At 40.8% G+C, this 17820-nt stretch overlaps 1 protein-coding gene across 3 annotated transcripts in view; it reads left to right on the top strand.

Annotated features, from left to right (window-relative positions):
• Positions 1 to 17820, top strand: part of DHX36 (DEAH-box helicase 36) — a 52212-nt gene that overhangs the window by 9020 nt on the left and 25372 nt on the right. For all 3 annotated transcript variants that reach the window (XM_069083430.1, XM_069083431.1, XM_069083429.1), the window contains exons 4-8: positions 5102 to 5140; positions 8172 to 8342; positions 15645 to 15724; positions 16635 to 16709; positions 16870 to 17036. In XM_069083430.1, the coding sequence (XP_068939531.1) occupies positions 5102 to 5140; positions 8172 to 8342; positions 15645 to 15724; positions 16635 to 16709; positions 16870 to 17036 (532 nt within the window). The remainder of the gene's footprint in view (positions 1 to 5101; positions 5141 to 8171; positions 8343 to 15644; positions 15725 to 16634; positions 16710 to 16869; positions 17037 to 17820) is intronic.

The raw sequence follows: 17820 nt of genomic DNA, 5'->3' as shown, positions 1-17820 counted from the left end.
CCTTAAGGTTCCTTTCGTATATAACCTTGACTCTCCCTTCTCCCCACCTCCAACAAGAAAAAAAAAAGGAACAGTTTGTGATTAAGTTTGGCAGCAAAATACTGTGTAAAGAACTGGGAAACTTCTTGGATAAGTCTCTTTATCTTGGCGGGCCTGCCAAGGCATTTATCTTTCTGGGGATAGAGGTCTTCCAGTCTTAAGAGTCTATGTCCCATGGTGGAAAGGTGACATAGATGTGATAAAATGTTCATGTGAATTTTAAAACTCCTGTGGTATATACACAGTGTTCCTTTTCCTTTTCCTTCTAGGCCTGGTGACTGACTGTCTTTAGTATAAAGATTATGTGAATTATATTAGTTTTGGGGGGAATGAAATAGGGCCATGATCATCAGTAGAGATAGAATTTAGAGCTTGTTGGGACCTTAGGTCCCTTCTCCTTATAGAGAAGAAATTGGAGGTTCGTAGAAATGAAGTGATTTGCCCAGAGTCCATCAAGGTGCCCTATTTCTAAATCCAGTAAACTTTTCACACTTTATCCAAAAAAAACACACTCAGCGGTTGTTAATGGCTTAAGAGAAATAGTGAGCGTTGGTCCCCAGGGAAGGGTCTGGGTGCTAAAAAGAGCATTGAGAGTTAGGGAAGAAGATAGGAAGGTAACAAGAACGGCAAAGCTGGAGTGGAAATGGAACCCAGGAGCTCCTGTGACCAGTGAGGTGTGCAGTTCAGAGAACTTTGCTAAGGGCAATTGACTTTCTTTCATAGATTCCAGAGGAACACTAGTGAGACTGTTAAATCAGAGGGCTGGCAAACTGAAAGCTAAAGAAAGGTGAGCCTTGAGGCCTGTAGTAGCAACCACACTGGCATACATACAACCTGCTAGCACAGGTTCTTAGATCTGCTTTACTAGAGTCACGACTCTTTTTTTAAAATTACATTCATTTGGGGTGGCTAGGTGGTTCAGTGAATATAGCACCAGCCCTGAAGTCAGGAGGACCTGAGTTCAAATCTGGCCTTAATACTTAATTAATTAATACTTAAGACACTTAATACTTATTAGCCGAGTGACCTTGGGCAAGTCATTTAATCCCAATTACCCTGCTCTCCCCCCTCCAAAAAAAAATTACATTCATTAGTTTAGGGGAAAAGTCAGCACCCTGAACTTCAGAGAGAATACAAGCAGAGGGGCGGCCAGGTGGCTCAGCGAGTAAGAGCACAGGCTCCAGTGTCGGGATGACTTGGGGATCAAATCCAGGCTCAGATACTTAGCACAACACCTAGAAATAACTGGCCGTGTAACCTTGAGCAAGTTGCTTAACCCCGATTGCTTAAAAAAAAAAAATACAAGCAGAGAAATAAAATCTAACAGACAGGGCTTCTAACTGTCTGAGAAGTTAGCACAGATCAACAGACAGATCCAGCTGTCTGACCAAGGCAATACATACATAGTTACCAGAGAGAGAAGCACTGGGACGAGGCCGGGGCAGCAGGGTTGGGGCTCCTTAATGTCTACCCAGGGTCTCATTTAGTCAGATCACAAGAACACTCTTTCATTGAGTGAGCCCCAAAGCAAGATGCTAACCTCAGAGTATATATACCCTTCTTCAGGGTTAGAGGGCATCACAACCCTCCTAACACAGTGCCTAATTAGAAATTAGCCAAAGGTGTGAAAGCCTTCCTACAAGCAAGCCTCCCCTAAGCAAGCTTCTCTTAATGAGCTCTACCTGAGATCTGTTAATGGACTGGGAAGATCTTAAATCTCCTTAACATTATAAGGCCCAGACAGGAAAACCCATTGTTTCTCCAGGGATATCTAGGACTCTGGGAGAAAGAACTCTGGTGAGGAATTGGGAGGGAGGGGGAGCAAATACAGTACATGATCAGTGGCCCTCAGTGTCATGACTTGGTCTCACTCAGTGGCAAGATAGGTCATGACAAAGACCCAGAGGCAGCCAGTACTTAGATACCAGTATGACCCACAGAACAGGCAGCAGGCATTGGCAATGGATCTACACATGTAGTGTTCAACATTTGGGTTCCTGATATGATAGCTTGTAGAGCTGAAAAGAACCTTGGGGGTCACCTACTCCAACCCTCTATTTTACTAGGAAATTAACTCAGAAATGACTTGCCCTAGTTGACAGATGGAGGTGTTTATTTTTGACCTCAGTTGTTCTGACTCTAAATCTAGGATTCTTTACAAATGACTGTAAGCAGGCAAGGCCTCTGCCCTGGGGACTGAGCTTCACACTTAAGAACTGAAAGGACTGTGGGTAGAAGGCCTAGAATCCCAGTCTTAGAGGAAGTAAACTAGTAACCTAGGCAGGGACTTGGGCATAAAGGAGACAAGATAACCAAGATACACGGTGGGGTATCCTAGGGAAACAAGGCAAGAATCCAGTTACAAGAACCAGTGTAGAAAATCTGGTCCTCATCTGACTTGATGCTAACCCTAAAAGCACAGCTTGAAAAGATAGGTTAGAATGTAGTGGTGCTGTTAGTGATGGGTCAAAGGATTCAGGGACAGGGAACCAACCAGAACATGACATCAAGGGATCAAGCCATAGAAATCATCCCTGAGTTTGGGAAAGAGAGTGGACAGGGCATTCGTTGGCTGGAGAATGGGAGAGAATGGTGATAAGACCTGAGAGGGGCCTAATATGTGTATAGATAGACAGACAGATAGATGGATGGATGGATAGATAGATACAGATATATAATTTTTTTTCTTTTTGGAGGGCAATTGGGGTTAAGTGACTTGCCCAAAGTCACACGGCTAGTAAGTGTATCAAGTGTCTGAGGCCGGATTTGAACTCACGTCCTCCCGACTACAGGGGTGTTGCTCTATTCACTGTGCCACCTAGCCGTCCCAGGGGCCTAATGTTTAGAGAAGAAAGTTCAAGCCTATTTAGTTCTTTTTCTAGTGGTGGTAGAAAGTCATTCTGTCATTAATGGATCATCTGGACGAGCCTTCTAGAAGTGTTCTTCCCGGAGAAAATGGGCACCAGCTTGTCAGACTGTCTGCATCAGGTTAATTCTTACTGGGGATGCTCATATGTAGCGGCTGCAACTCAGTTCAAAGGAGAGTCTTCACAGGCTGGAAAAAGTGGTCGGCCCTTGGACGTTCGAACCCCATGTGCATTTAGTGTTAGGTTCTAATATCACAGAATCTGAACTTAAAGGAGATTCAGAAATTTAAGTTAGACTAGCCAATATCTAAGCAAGAATTATGGATACAACCTACTTAGCCAGGGAAGGATGGGACCTTACTGATGCCTAAAACAATCCTTCCTCTGGAATAGCTCTAATTGTTAGTGAAAGTTTTCCTTTAATTAAGTCTGAATTTATCTGTTTGCAGCTTGCTCATCATCTTTAGTTTTGTCCTTAAGACCAAGCAGAACCAAGTCTCATCCCCTTTCTATACTGACCCTTTTTGTCCTTGGAAACAGCTGTTGTGTTACACACAAGTCTTCCCTCATCCAGACTACACATCCCTCCTTTTTTTCAGCCAGTTATTGTAAGGCATGACATGGCCTCTCCCCATCCTGGTTCAACTGCCTTTAACATTGTGAATCTTAGCAGAGAGCTAAACATTAGTCACTGAGAACTGACCATCCTCATCCAGTATGGTGAGAGCGGCAAGCCTATTCCTGGCCATTGCCTCTCAGTGTAAAGGCTTGGGCCTCATTAGCTCTTAGACAGCCGGTCACCCAGCACCGATTGAGTGTCTACTACGTATCAGGCACTAGAGACATAAAGGGAAAAGACCCTCTGCCTTTGGAGGGAGCTACAGGCTGATTGGGGGGTGTAGCACACAGTCTGTACGAGATAAATAAACCATTAAGAGAGGAAAGGCACTGTCATCGAGACAGGCTGGGACAGGCTTTCTTTTGGAGCTAGGCCTGAGATGAGGAGGGAGCGCGTTCCAGGCAGTGGGTATAGCCAGAGGAAACACCGCTGTCGAATTTCACTCTTCCCTCTTTACTGGCCACTAAAATCGCCAGACTTTTTTTTCAGACAAACAGCTGTCTCCCAAGGCCTTATCCATCTTGTACTTGGGAAATTGATTTTGAAAACCAGACATACAATTTTGTTTTCTTTGCTTCCTCCTTGTTTTGAGCCTGTTATCAAAGCTTGCAGTGATTTTCACGTATGGATCCTGACTCCTTTCCCCAGTATGGATGTTAGCATCCCTCCCAGCTTTGTTATCTACCCAGTTAATAAGAGCCCAGGACAAGCACAGCTCAGTCCTGAGGCACTGCTGTAGGTCTCCTTCTCTGACAATGCCGAATCATGAACTCTGGGGGACTGGCTGTTCATCGAGAACCATAGGGTCCTAGTTCTAGAGCTAGAAAAGTCCTTTTGCTCCTTTTTAGAGAGGGATGACACTGAGGCTCTGGGTGGCCGATAGGACTTCCCTAAGGAGACGCAGATACTAAGTATCTGAAGTAGGATTTAAACCCAGATCTTCTTGGTACCAAGTCAGTACACTTTCCATTTTACCACACTGCCTTCAAATACATCTAATTGTACCATTGTCTAGCCTATATATTTTCATCTTTCCCAAAAGAGCATGAAGTTTTGTCATGTTCTTTTGCTGAAATATGGATAAAACTGCTCATGGCTTTTCTTGGATCTGCCTGTCTAAGAAGCTCAAAAAAGAGACTAGGTGAGTCTTCTGTGATCTATTTGTGGTGAAGTTGGCTCTTGGGATTACTCCTTTCTTTTTTAAAAAGGCAGATTGGAGGTTCCCAGCTGTAGGTCCTCTGCCTTCAGATCCCAGGGTCTTTCCCTTGTATCACAGTGTATTTAGGAATAGAATAAAAACTGTGGATTGTGGGGATGGTATTGAAGACAGGTTAAATACCATCTTAAGGATGTATTTAGTAGGAGCTGTCCACACCTTTGTCATGCTAGCGTGTACTGGTGTTTGCATTAATGAAACTGCTACTTGCATTAAGGATTACTTTGTGAGACTTAACCTTTTATTACAAAAACACTGTTGCTTAAATTTTTCTTTGTATTCCAGCTGGCTTTTTTCATGCTATACTTAGGTTGCTTTGGTTATGTTTTTTAAACTACATCTGTTCTGTTCTCATTTCAGCATTTCAGGGAGAAGCTGCCCTCATATGGAATGAAAAAGGTAAATTATTTACTCCACATTTAATTTACAAAGGTCTTTTTTTTTTTAAGGCATAAAAAATGATCAATAAGAATTGACATGACATTATAGAGCCTTTTGCTAATAAGATTCCTAGGGAAATAGGATTGTTTTTTGTTAAAGAAACTTATTTGTTAAAATAACTTCAAATACAGCTGTTGAATTTGCATTGAAGTCTATGTACAATTCTTGTTCTATCCCAAACATTGAGGTTTAACAACCGATATTGTTCTAAAACAGCAAAATATTCCATTTTAAATGGTCAGTTGTATTAGAGCTCAATAGTTAACTATGAACTAGAATTAATTTCTGGAGAATTCCAGATCAGTAATGTTGAGTCTGCTTCTCTCTCTTTCTCTCTCCCTCTAATTTGAACTCCACTTATTTCAAAACACAGATCAGACTATTTACTGTTCTTTAGTATTGTATAAAAGCTACCAGTATCAGAGTGAAGGATTTCATCATAGTGCTCTGAATCAGAGAGGTAGGCACCTGGTTTCCAGCAGCACAGGGGGCACTAGATAGAATGGGTGATTTTGGACAAAGAGTATAAACTTCCATTTGAAGACAGCTGACGTGAAGGTTGGAAACAGGCATATCTCAGCACCCATTAAAGAAGTGGGGTCTTGAAAACAAGTAGCGAAGACACAGCATTAATCTGGAAAACGTGATGCGCCAGAACGTTTTTCCTCATGAATAATGAACCAGTTGGACCTTCAGAAAAACAGCACTCATCCCTCTGCTGTCAGTCTTTTCCCTTCACAAATGTTTTGAAATATTGACAAATACATTTATTTCATGCATTATACCTCACACTCTTGCTCTAGAGAGCAAGAAAAAAAATTTCTTTTTTAATCTGGTGCCTCTTAAGCTGGAGCAGAATCCCAGGGCCAGGAAATCCGATAGTGCTTAGGAGGCACCAGCACGTAGAACTCTGCCCTGTGCTGCTGCTCTGGGGGTAAGATGAGGAGGAAGTCAGAGGAGTCAATAGACAGGAGCTCTGCAGATCACAACTTTGTCCAGCTTGGGGCTTGGAGATGTTCCCTCAGACCCTAGGAAGTAGCAGGAAGTGTCCCTTTTGTAGCACGCTCCTTGATCTTTCTGCTTGCCTGCATGCTTGTGTATTTGTGCATGTGCCCTCTTCTTTTCCTTTGCCATAAGTATAAACCTAAAGAAATTATCTGGGCAGGTAGGTGGGACGGTAGATAGAACACTTGACCTGGACCTGAGTTCACATTTGACCTTAGGAACTTTCTAGCTTTGTGACCCTGGGCAAGTCATTTAACTCTGTTCGCCTCAGATTCCCTATCTGTAAAATGAGCTGGAGAAGGAAATGGCAAACCACTCCAGTATCTCTGCCAAGAAAACCCCAAATGGGGTCACAAAGTGTCAGACACGACTGAACAACAAAGAAAATAATCCCAAGGTTAATTAGATCTCCAACCTTGCAGGGTTGCTGTGAGGATCAAAAGCAGTAATACCTGTCAAGTACTTTGTATCACAGTGCCTGGCACATAGGAACTGCTCTATGAAGGCTGGTTCCCTCCCATTTATAAAAATCTTTAAAGGTAGACATATACAGACATAGACATACATGCATATGTATTCACATATGCAATCACATAACCTCATTTATTTCAGGGAACAAGCAGTGGTTCTGGTTTTTGAAATAACCTTCCTCTTTTTTAATTAATTTTAATTTTTTAAAAACTTTTATTTATTTATTTATTTTAGTTAAATTAAATAACCTTCACTTCTCTCCACCTCAGATCCCAGTACTTTGTTATCTCCCTGGGGTCTACCATGAGCCTACATAAGTGATTCTTCCGGCCTCTCCACCTGCCTGCCTGGGGAATGAAAAGGCTGCTAAGACCTTCACTTTTTCACGTATTTTACATAATGAACAGACATCACTGAAGTCCTCTTTAACTTGTTTATCTCCTTAACTAACTTAAATCTCCTAGAAAGTCTTTCATAGCTACCTGAGAAGTTAATAGTGGTTTGGACTTTCTGGAGGGCTTAGACTGTGACCTACTTTTGGCCAACAGGAACTTTGTCAGAGAAGTTAACAGTTTAGAATGGGACCTTAAGGAATAGTTACTTTACAAATGAGTTATATTTTTCTCCTATAAGGACTTTTATTCCATAATTATTGAATCTAATCTTGAGGCTTTAGAATAAATTTTTTTTACACACACTGCACTGTTTAAGAGATGTATCTTTATTTGACATTGAACAGTTGTTTTTTATAGGGGGGATAATTTGTTACATAAATAGTAGTCATTGTGAGTTGTGGTGGTGGTCTGCTCCAGCTTACTTTGCACAGCAATGGCAGTTTATTAAGTAAATTTCCTAGGTAAAGTATCCTCAGCATTTTTTTTTTATTTTTAACTATTTTGTGTGGAAATCTTTTTAAATAGGAAGCTATTAAACATACTAAGCTTTCCTTGAAATGAGCATCATTATTGTACTTCACTGTAATTCATTGATCTTGTGGGCTGCTTCTTCCTACACCCAAGTGTCCCACACCATTTTGGCTTTTGATGCTCCTATTTATGTAATCTGGATTTTCTCTGATCTTAATTCAGTTGCAGCCGTCACTTCTTGGCACTACCAGCCTGCCTGGCTTCTGTTAGCCATCTTCCTTTTTAATTGGCTGCTTCTAATCTGCCCAGTTTTAGGAGATTAGTTCCCCCAGTGCAGGCACAGAACAGATGCTCCCAGAATGCATCTTGACTGAGTCAGTATCTGAGGGCTCCAGGAACTGCATTAGGAGCCCCTTACAGGAACATGTGACTGCTCTGACCATGCACCCTCTGTTGGTCTGGAGGTGACTAGAGAAATCATCTTGAGAGAACAAAAGCAGTTCTCTATGTTTCTGTACTAATGGTTCTTCTGAAATTACATTAGCTTCGACTAACAGTGACATTTGAACTGCTAGATTGTGCTCTCCCTCATAGAGCAGTGGTCTGTACTTATGTTTTCTCTTTTTTTTCCTATCTGTTTTAAATAGGAATTAGTAAATTTGATAAATAACAATCAAGTTACTGTCATAAGTGGCGAGACTGGTTGTGGGAAAACCACCCAAGTTACTCAGTTCATTCTAGATGATTATATTGAAAGAGGAAAAGGATCTGCCTGCCGGATAGTATGTACACAGCCCAGAAGAATCAGTGCAATTTCGGTAAGTAATGTCCCACTTTTAAATATCTTACGGCAAGTTCCTTCTGTTCTTGTGAAAAAGTCTCCAAAAACACTAACTGATGGTGAGGTTATGGTAATTTTGGAAGAGACTGTGGTATAGTGGGCAGAGAGCCAACCTCAGAGTCAGAATGACCTTGGTGCCAGTGACCCTGGCAGGGCATTCAACCTCTCAGTGCCCCAGGTAAATCTCTGAGACCAGAGTATGCAGAAGAGGCACTAACCTTCAGGGGCCTAGGTATGAAGTCACAGGTCTGAAGCCCTCCCACCACCTGTGTGCCCCAAGGAGCTTGCTAAGAATTTGACCTTCATCCTCTGATTTTGCTGCCACAAAAAAAAAAAAAAACAAACCCAAACAGGTACTAAGCATTTGGTGGTGAAAATTGAACTCATAAAGACCACCAAAAAAATGCTTTAACATTTTTGAATAAAAGATGAATCTTTTATTTATAAACAAATAACAGGTTATCTGTTATTTATGAAGTGCCTGTTACAGTATATTTTATGAAATTCATCATAAACTCTAAGCAGCCTCTGCCTTTTGCTACTGCTCCATTCAGGTGACATTGCTTATGTACTTGTTTGATAGAGTTGACATGCAAGTACACCATCTAGCTGCAAGAAAGGGTGATGTTGGAGAAGCAGAGCTTAGAATCCCAGAATTTTACATTTGGATGTGTTTTCAACAACTGTCTGATCCAGCCTGTACCTAACAAGGAATTTCTGCTACAGCACAATCTACAGGAAGCCCTCCAGGGAGAAGGGCCTTGCTTCCCTTCCAGGGCAGCACATTCATTCCCTTTGGACGTTGAGCCTATATTTGCCTTTGTGCAGATTCTACCCATTACCTCCCCCCAACACGCCCCCAACCCTTGCCCATGTCTAATTCCTTGTCCACAAAACCCTTCAAATACTTGAAGATATCTCAAAGACCAGTAAAACAATTTTTAGTGCTTTTGAAAAAAAAATATCCTTTCAAACTTAGAAAGAAATCTTTTTTTTTTTTTTGAGGGGGCAAGGCAGTTGTGGTTAAGTGACTTACCCAGGGTCACATAGCTGGTGTCAAGTGTCTAATGTCCCTGTCTGGATGTGGATTCAGATCTTCCTGACTCCAAGGCTAGTGCTCAAAACACTGTGCTACCTGCCCCTAGAAATCTTCTTTAAAAGCCATTTTCCAAGAGCTTTTATACATGAAAGAATGCTGACATTAATATCATTAACTGAATGCTGTATTTATCTCATTACTCTTAGTTTTAGGTCAGCCAACTTTTATATTTGGGTTGTACTTTTTTTTTAATGTACCATAAATACTTTTGATTTTTTTTCCTTTTTTGGAGGGAAAAGGCAGGGCAGTTGGGGTTGTGACTTGCTAGTAAGAGTAAAGTGTCTGAGGCCAGGTTTGAACTCAAGTCCTCCTGACTCCAGGGCTGGTACTCTATTCACTGTGCCACCTAGCCGCCCCTACCATAAATACTTTTGATACTACATTGTGACCTACTTACAGGATTATAGAATGTAGAACTTGAAAGGATATCTTATATCATTAGTAAGTATGATATGCATAATTATGCCTTTTTTTAAAGACTTAAGGATTTTTTTTCTTTAGTTTATATTCCTATAATGATATTTAAATAACTGATTATGGACTTGTAGAATTTTTTTTTTCATTTTTCAAATGCTTTATTAACTTCTGATTTGCATTATTCATTTCTGCCAGATTTTGAGTTACAAATTTTCTCCCCGTTATTCCCCTACCGACTGCCCCAAAATAGCAGTCCCACAGGATGTCCCCTCCTCCAGTATGCTCTCTCCCATATCTTCTCCCATACCCCCTTCGATTTTTCTAGTAGGGCGTGGTGGATCTCTGTGCCCCAGTGCCTGTCTATCTTATTTCCTAATTACATGTAAAATAGTATTAATAATCGTACATTTATACATGTATATTTTTTTAAACATTTGATTTTAAAACTTTAAATTCCAGATTCATTCCCTTCCTCCCTTGTCAGCCACCCTTACTGGGAAGATAAGCAGTTCAGTAGAGGTTGTACATGTGTAGCTAATACAAAACATTAACATAGTAGATATACTGTAAAAGACTGACTATATTTCCATCCCACCTCCCACTTGTTCTGTTCTCTACTTTGATCCCATCCCTTTTCAAAAGTGGGTGCTTCCAACTTCCCTCCCCCCCAGCCTGCCCTCCCTTCCATTATCCCCCTTTCATTCCCTTCCCCCCCATTCTCCTGGAGGGTGAGATACCCTATTTAGTGTGTATTCATTCCCTCCCTGAACCAAATTCAATGAGAATAAGGTTGACCCATTCCCTTTTGCCTTCCTATTCTTCCCCTCCATTGTAACCATTTTCCCTTGCCTCTTCTGTATGAGATAGTTCACCCCAATCTGTCTCTCCCCATCTCCTCTCATTATATTTCTCTCTCACCTCTCAATTTCACCTTTTAAGAATCATCCCTCAGAAATAACTGGCCATGTAACCTTGAGCAAGTTACTTAACCCTGATTGCTTAAGAAAAAAAATAAAAATAAAAATAGTGTAACATAGTTCTCTAAATTAGATTTTGGGGTGGCCAGGTAGCACAGAGAGTAAGAGCACCGGCTACACTGTCAGGATGACTTGTGGATCAAATCCGGGCTCAGATACTTAGCACCACTCCCAGAAATAACTGGCCGTGTAACCTTGAGCAAGTTACTTAACCCCAATTGCTTAAAAAAAAAAGAATCATCCCTTCCTATTAAATTGGTCCTGTGCCCTCTATTTATGTATACCTGTAAACATATATATACATATTCACATATGTACTCATATGCCCATATACCCTCATATATAGACATATATATATATATATATATATATATATATTTCTATTCCCTTCAACTATTTTCATACTGAGAAAAGTTTCATCAGTTACAATTATTGTTTTTCCATGTAGGAATATTAATAGTTCAACTTTGATAAGTTCCTTATGATTTCTTTTCCCTATTTACCTTCTCAGCTTCTCTTGCTTCTTGTATCTGAATGTCAAATTTTCTATTCAACTCTGGTTTTTTCAGCAAGAATGCTTGAAAGTCCTCTATTCCACTAAATGACCATATTTTCCCCTGAAACATGATAATCAGTTTTTCTGGGTAGGTGATTCTTGGTTTTAATCCCAGCTCTTTTGCCCTCCGGAATATCATATTCCAAGCCCTTCAGTCCCTCAGTGTAGAAGCTTTCAGATCCTGGGTTATCCTGATTGTGTTTCCACAATATTCAAATTGTTTCTTCCTGTCTGCTTGTAATATTCTCTCCTTAATCTGGGAATTCCGGAACCTGGCTATAATATTCCTAGGAGTTTTCTTTTTGGGATCTTTTTCAGGAGGTGATCAGTGGATACTTTCAACGTCTATTTTGTCCTCTGGTACTAAAAAACATCAGGGCAGTTTTCTTTGAGAACTTCCTGGAGGATGATTTCTAGGTTCTTACTTTGATCATGACTTCCAGGTAGTCCAATAATTTTAAAATTATCTCTCCTGGATCTATTTTCCAGGTCAGTGGTTTTTCCCATGAGGTATTTCACATTGCCTTCTATTCTTTCATTTGTTTGGATCTGTTTAATAGCATCTTGATTTCTTGTAAAGTCATTAGCTTCCATTTGCTCCAGTCTAATTCTGAAGCAATGATTCTCCTCGTTGCCTTTTCGAGCCTCTTTTGTTTGAGTTAGTCTATTTTTTAAGGTGGTATTTTCCTCAGTCAGGCTGTTGACACTCATTTCGTAATTTTCTTGCATTGTTCTCATTTCTCTTCCCAATTTTTCCTCCACTTCTCTTATCTGCTTCTTAAGGTCCTCTATGGCCTGTAACCAGCTCATATTTTCCTTTGAAGCTTTTGGTGCGGGAGTTCTGACTTCACTGTCTTCCTCCTGTTCTTCCTGTTCCTCCTTTTTGTCCCCAAAATAGGAGTCTAATGTTGGAATCTTTTGTCTGCTTTGTTTCCTTTGCCTGGTCATGTCACCCCTCAGTCACTTGACCCCTGGGCTTTTTGCCACAGTAGGGCTCTGCCACCAGCCAGGGGAGCTTTTGTCCCAAACGCTGGGGTTTTCTCAGCTGCTGGAGATATTAGATGGGTGCCCTCTCTGAGGTCTCCACACACTCTAGCAAGCTGGACACACACCCTTAGGACCTCCACCCTAGACTGCAATCCAGATCCAAGCAGGTTAAAGCAAGAGCGATTACCTCTCAGACTGGTGCTTGGTCCCCCTACACTCTGCAGGCCAGGAGCTGAAGCGGCCACGTGGCACTGGCTGGCTGTGCCGGCCTCTCAGCACCTTCTCTCCCCCGGGGGGCAAAAGCCATGCACTCCCACTTACTGGGTCCAAAAGTCCAAACTGCACTGACCTCTCACTTTGTCCTTCGCATCTATGTGTTGATAAATCTGGAAATGGCCACAGCTGCTGCTGATCTGGAGTCCCTCTAGCCGGTGGCTGGTCAGGCGTGCCCTGGGGCTAAAGCCTTGGAGGGCTGGGCTCCCAGAGCGCTGTGCTGGCTGATTCCTGCCTAGCTGTCCTCAGTGGGAGGTTAGCTTCTCTGTGTCATTTTGTAGGTTCTGCAGCTCCAAAGTTTGTTCAGAGTCCCCTTTGGAGTTGGTGAGAGCCAGAGCCACGTGGAGGTCCTGTTTCTATGCCACCATCTTCTATAGAATTTTTTTGTTGAAAAGAACCATAGAGGCCATCTTGACCTAATGCTCAGATTACAGCGCTAAGAGTTCAAGATGTTAAATGACATGTGAGTTCATACAGCTAATGAAGAGCAGAGCCCAGATTACAGTGTGCTCTCTAACTTCAAACCTGTCTGCAGTGTTTGATTTGGGGACAATCCATTCGAAGGTGTGTTTGTAGCAAAAACTGGGAACACTAGACTGCGTGCTTGGTAATAAAATGCAAAATGATAAGAAACACATTATTTCCACTTATTAAATAGAGTTAGATTTATACAGGTTAAAACTACAAAAAACAAAATCGTACATTTTCAATCTTCTTCTTTCCATAAAGTAATGAAAAAGTATGATGGTCGAGATGACATTCAGGCCTTTTTGAGGTTCTCATGCCTGAGCAGATCAGTGACATGGTAGAGTAGTAGAAGGAGAGGGAGGGGGATAGATTGCCCATGTAGGTCTTGGATGCCCTTTCTCAGAAACTTGCCTTGTCAGTGGCTTTGCAATTTTAAACCCCGACTACTTCTATCCTCTTGGGATATCTTAGTGACTTCCTTCTTGCCGCTGATACTAAGAGCAGTGTGCAGTCAACCTTTCCTGTATAATATGTTTAACAATTTTACTTGGCCATCTGTTAATTTCACATATTCACAAAACAGCTGAGAATGAGGAAACAAGTTGAAACCCCAAGTCCCAATTATTAGTCATATCCAACTTTGGAAGCTGGAGCCCAAGAGAGAGAGGGACTGTTACAGGTTTTCACACATATTAGAGGAGCAATAACGCAAATTTTAAAGTAAGAAGAGGAGGCAGAAAACCTATAAAAGGAACATAAAAGAACTCTCCGATCACAGCAGCATGGGTCTACTTTGCATAGGGACACATACCCTTTTTTTTTTTTTAAGCAATTGGGGTTAAGTAACTTGCTCAAGGTTACGCGTAGGCCAGTTAGTTTGTGTGGGTGTTAAGTATCTGGGGCCAGCGCTCTAACTCACTGCGCCACCTGGCTGCCTCTGGGACACATACTCTTGACTGCTTAAGTAGGCCCTGGCAAAATCTCCAACATATGTTATTGTTCATGATTATGACGATAATCATTAAGAGTTACCTGGTGACTGGAATACTTCATTTCAGAAAGTGTGGAAATATATAATCTGTTTTTACTAAGTTTTTTTGAAAATTGCTAAAAGTCAATCTTGACAACTGAAAAAGCTAAGTCCTTGGCTAGTCTGACGATGTGCCTTTCTATAACAGCTCATTCCTCAGGCTCTGAGCAGCCAAGGTTTTACTTGCCTTTTCTCCCTTAATATCCATTAGAGAACTGATGGGGAAACGTCTGCTTCCCTGGCCAATGGCTGACTGCCATGTTGGCCCTGGAGATGAGAGGCCTTGTTCTTGTTCAGAGTGATTCCTCTGTAGGCAGCATCCAGCTCTTCTTTGTCTCCACAGTTAGTCAAGCCGATGGTCTCCAAGTGTCTGCATGTGAGCAGGACACATCTTTGAAAGCAGGGCTTCTTACTGGGGCAGCCTCTGGCCCCCTCCTTTGCATTATGTTTTTAAGTCCATAAATAAAAGCTGTAGGGTTACACAGGAAACAAGTTTTATTGAAATACAGATATCACACTCTTCTTTTTTTTATTTATTAATTTATTTATTTTTAGTTTTCAACATTCACTTCCATAAGTTTTAAATTTTCTCCCCCTCCCACCCCAAGATGGCATGCAATCTGATATGTGTACTATATATACTTTCCTATTAAACACATTTTCACATTAGTCATGTTGCATAGAAGAATTATAATGAATACATGGGAAAGAAAGAAAAAACAAAAACGAAAATAGCCTGCTTCGCTCTGCATTCCAACTCCATAGTTCCTTCTCTGGATGTATCACAGTATTTTTAAAAGCTCAGACTTAAAGAGTCTTACGGGATTTTATAGTCTTATTTCTTTTACACACCCATTTTATACACATGTATAAACATATGCATGTATATCTGTAATTTTAAAAATAGAGCACCATTCACAACAAAAACTTACATTTTTTAAACAAATTGCAGCATATCTATTGAAATTTGGGTTTCATTCTTCATCAAATCCATGAAGCTATCATGATGGCTTGATGTGCGCAAGAGCCCTTTCTCTAGGTAAATATGTTTTTCACCCTGATATTTATTATTAACTTTAGTTTGGGGTTATCGATCAACCCTGTATTCTGTGGTTTTCCATGGAATATCTCAGCAAATTAGCTTGGGTTTTGTAGATCAAGGGAATAATTTTCTTTTTTCCTAGACCAAGAAATCAAATCATAGGCAAGTTTAGATTTTTCATAAACATTAACTTTTTGGCCTGTGATGATAGTATTCACCCTATACTAATGCCCATTGACATCAGCTACATTGATTTGGAATGGGAAGTGTTGGTGATAGCTTTTGTGAATTTTTGAGAAATGTTTTTAAAAATCAGCTCTATCTGGAAGTCTGACTCAAATATTTGTGTTTTTCCACTAAGTCCCAAGACCTCATTGACATCCTTCCAAAGGTCACTGTATGTCACTAAACATTAGTGTTTGGATTTAAGGTCGCAGAGAGAGTGGCTGCAGAGAGAGCCGAGCCATGTGGTGGTGGCCACAGTACTGGGTACCAGATCCGCCTCCAGAGGTAAGGGGCTTTAAAATTGTACTTGTGACTCCAGGACACAAGAAGAACCTACAAGTAGATACTTTCCAGGGTGGGGAGGTACAGAGGGAGAAGGCACACTGACTGAACTCTGCTGACCCACCCACCTCAGCACACCCATGAGCAGTTATTCCTTTGCCCCTCACCCAGCTTGTCTTTCCATGCCAGCCACTGCTTCCCAGGAGCAGCCTTTCCCATTCTTGGAAGCAACAAACACTGGATTCAGACAGTTTTTTTTTCCCTAGAAAGTACAGACTGTTTGCCACACTGTCCCTCATTTAATCTTGTTCCTAAAGTCCTTTTTAGGCCTTTCCTATTTGGGAGTCTCAGATATTGTGAAAGCCAGGGTGACCTTATGCCAAAGTCTGAAATTACTTCATGTTTCAAGATTGGTCTCAGTTGACATGGAGTTTTTCTCTTTGAGTATTGGCACCCTTTTGGAAAAGTGATGTTCATCACCGTGCAGCATTTGTATTCCTGGAGAGTGAATCTTTTCCATTGATGTTGCACCAATGATACAATTTTTTTGTGTTGCTTCATATTTCTTAGGAAGAATTTTGACCTTAAAATGGTTGTATTCACTTTGGTTAATGAGAAATAAGAGAAAAATTTTTCACTTGTGAAAGAAAAGGATTGTTTTGGTCTTGAACAATGTGTGTAGCCAGAATTAACAAGAATAGCTCAGGTACTTGATAGGTGTGTATGTAGCTCTAAATAATCTGTCTCCTTGAAAGAGTTCTCATGTCTGACACAAATTGTGTTGGAAGAGTTAGTTCTGCCATAGAAATATTCTGACAGTTATATAGTCTGTTGTTTAGCTGTCATGTACTTAGTTCAGGTTGGAAGAGACAACTCGAGATGTCTAATACATCGCCCTTTCTCCCATTGCCAGCCGGTTGCCAAGGAAACAAGGTTCCATTTTGTACTGTACAACAGGAATCATCCTTCAGTGGCTGCAGTCAGATCCGTAAGTATATTTTTTTAAGGCCAAGGAGTGACTGTTGTTTCTTAAAGACTTAATTTTTGAATTGGGTTGTACCAATTGTTGCACTTAATTTCCAAAGTGCCTTTGTTGTTATAAAATGTTCTGTGGAAGATGAGTTATACACTTTGCACTTCTGTTTTAGGCAATTATCCAGTGTTAGTCACATTGTACTTGATGAAATCCATGAAAGGAATCTGCAGTCAGATGTTTTAATGACTGTTATTAAAGATCTCCTAAACTTTCGACCTGACCTGAAAGTAATTCTGATGAGTGCAACTTTGAATGCTGAGAAGTTTTCGGAATATTTTGGTGGGTGTGATATTTCCAATTTATTTCTGTGGAAAGGGTTTAAAATGTTTAAAGGCTTATTTTTGATAATTATATTTGATATTTTTGATTTTGATACTGAAATTTATTGTTTTCTACTAACAAAGAATTTGTTTAAGTGTTTTATTTTGTATACACAGATACACAACAGCAACAGCTTGATTTTTTTTAAGCTTGGATTACGTCCAAAAGTGCTAGTTTTTCAAGGTTGAGATTTGTATAAGCAGAAAGAAAAGCATTTTCTTATTTAAGCAGCCTAGAAAAGTTTCAAAATTTGCTGTTGATAATGAATAAAAGGACATTTAGAATCTCCTGGCAGAATATTGGGTGGGAAATGAGAAAAGGTTTTAGATCATTGAACCCATGTCTGAATTTGTTATTTATTAACATGCTCTCATCACCTCACCTTGACAGGATTTTTCTGACATCCCAAAAGAATAGAAATTTCCCCCATCAGTCCTTTCTGCCTTTAGATGGCACCTCAACTTTATGTGTGTGTGTTTGGTTAGTTCTGTCTCTTAGTACCTTGGAAAGGAAACTAAACCTTTGAAACAGGCACTTGGCAAATGCCAGGATGGTTGTTCAGGCTGATCCACCATCATTGGGGAAAATGTGAGTCCTCAAATTTAGAAGAACAGGCTTGCTTAGGAACTTTCTGAAATGCATGTCTGCCATGACGAGGGCTTCTCCTTCAGCCTGGTCCATCAGGTCATCTCCCCACGAGCTTCCTGGAGGAAACCTTCGTGGAGGCGGATACTCAGAGGAG

This window comes from Petaurus breviceps, unplaced genomic scaffold, assembly GCF_028583685.1.
Source record: "Petaurus breviceps papuanus isolate PSGF00001 unplaced genomic scaffold, PetGlider_PUasm1.0 173, whole genome shotgun sequence".
Taxonomy (NCBI): domain Eukaryota; kingdom Metazoa; phylum Chordata; class Mammalia; order Diprotodontia; family Petauridae; genus Petaurus; species Petaurus breviceps.
The sequence above is the reverse complement of the archived record's forward strand: the minus strand, read 5'-3'. Positions and strand labels throughout refer to the sequence as shown.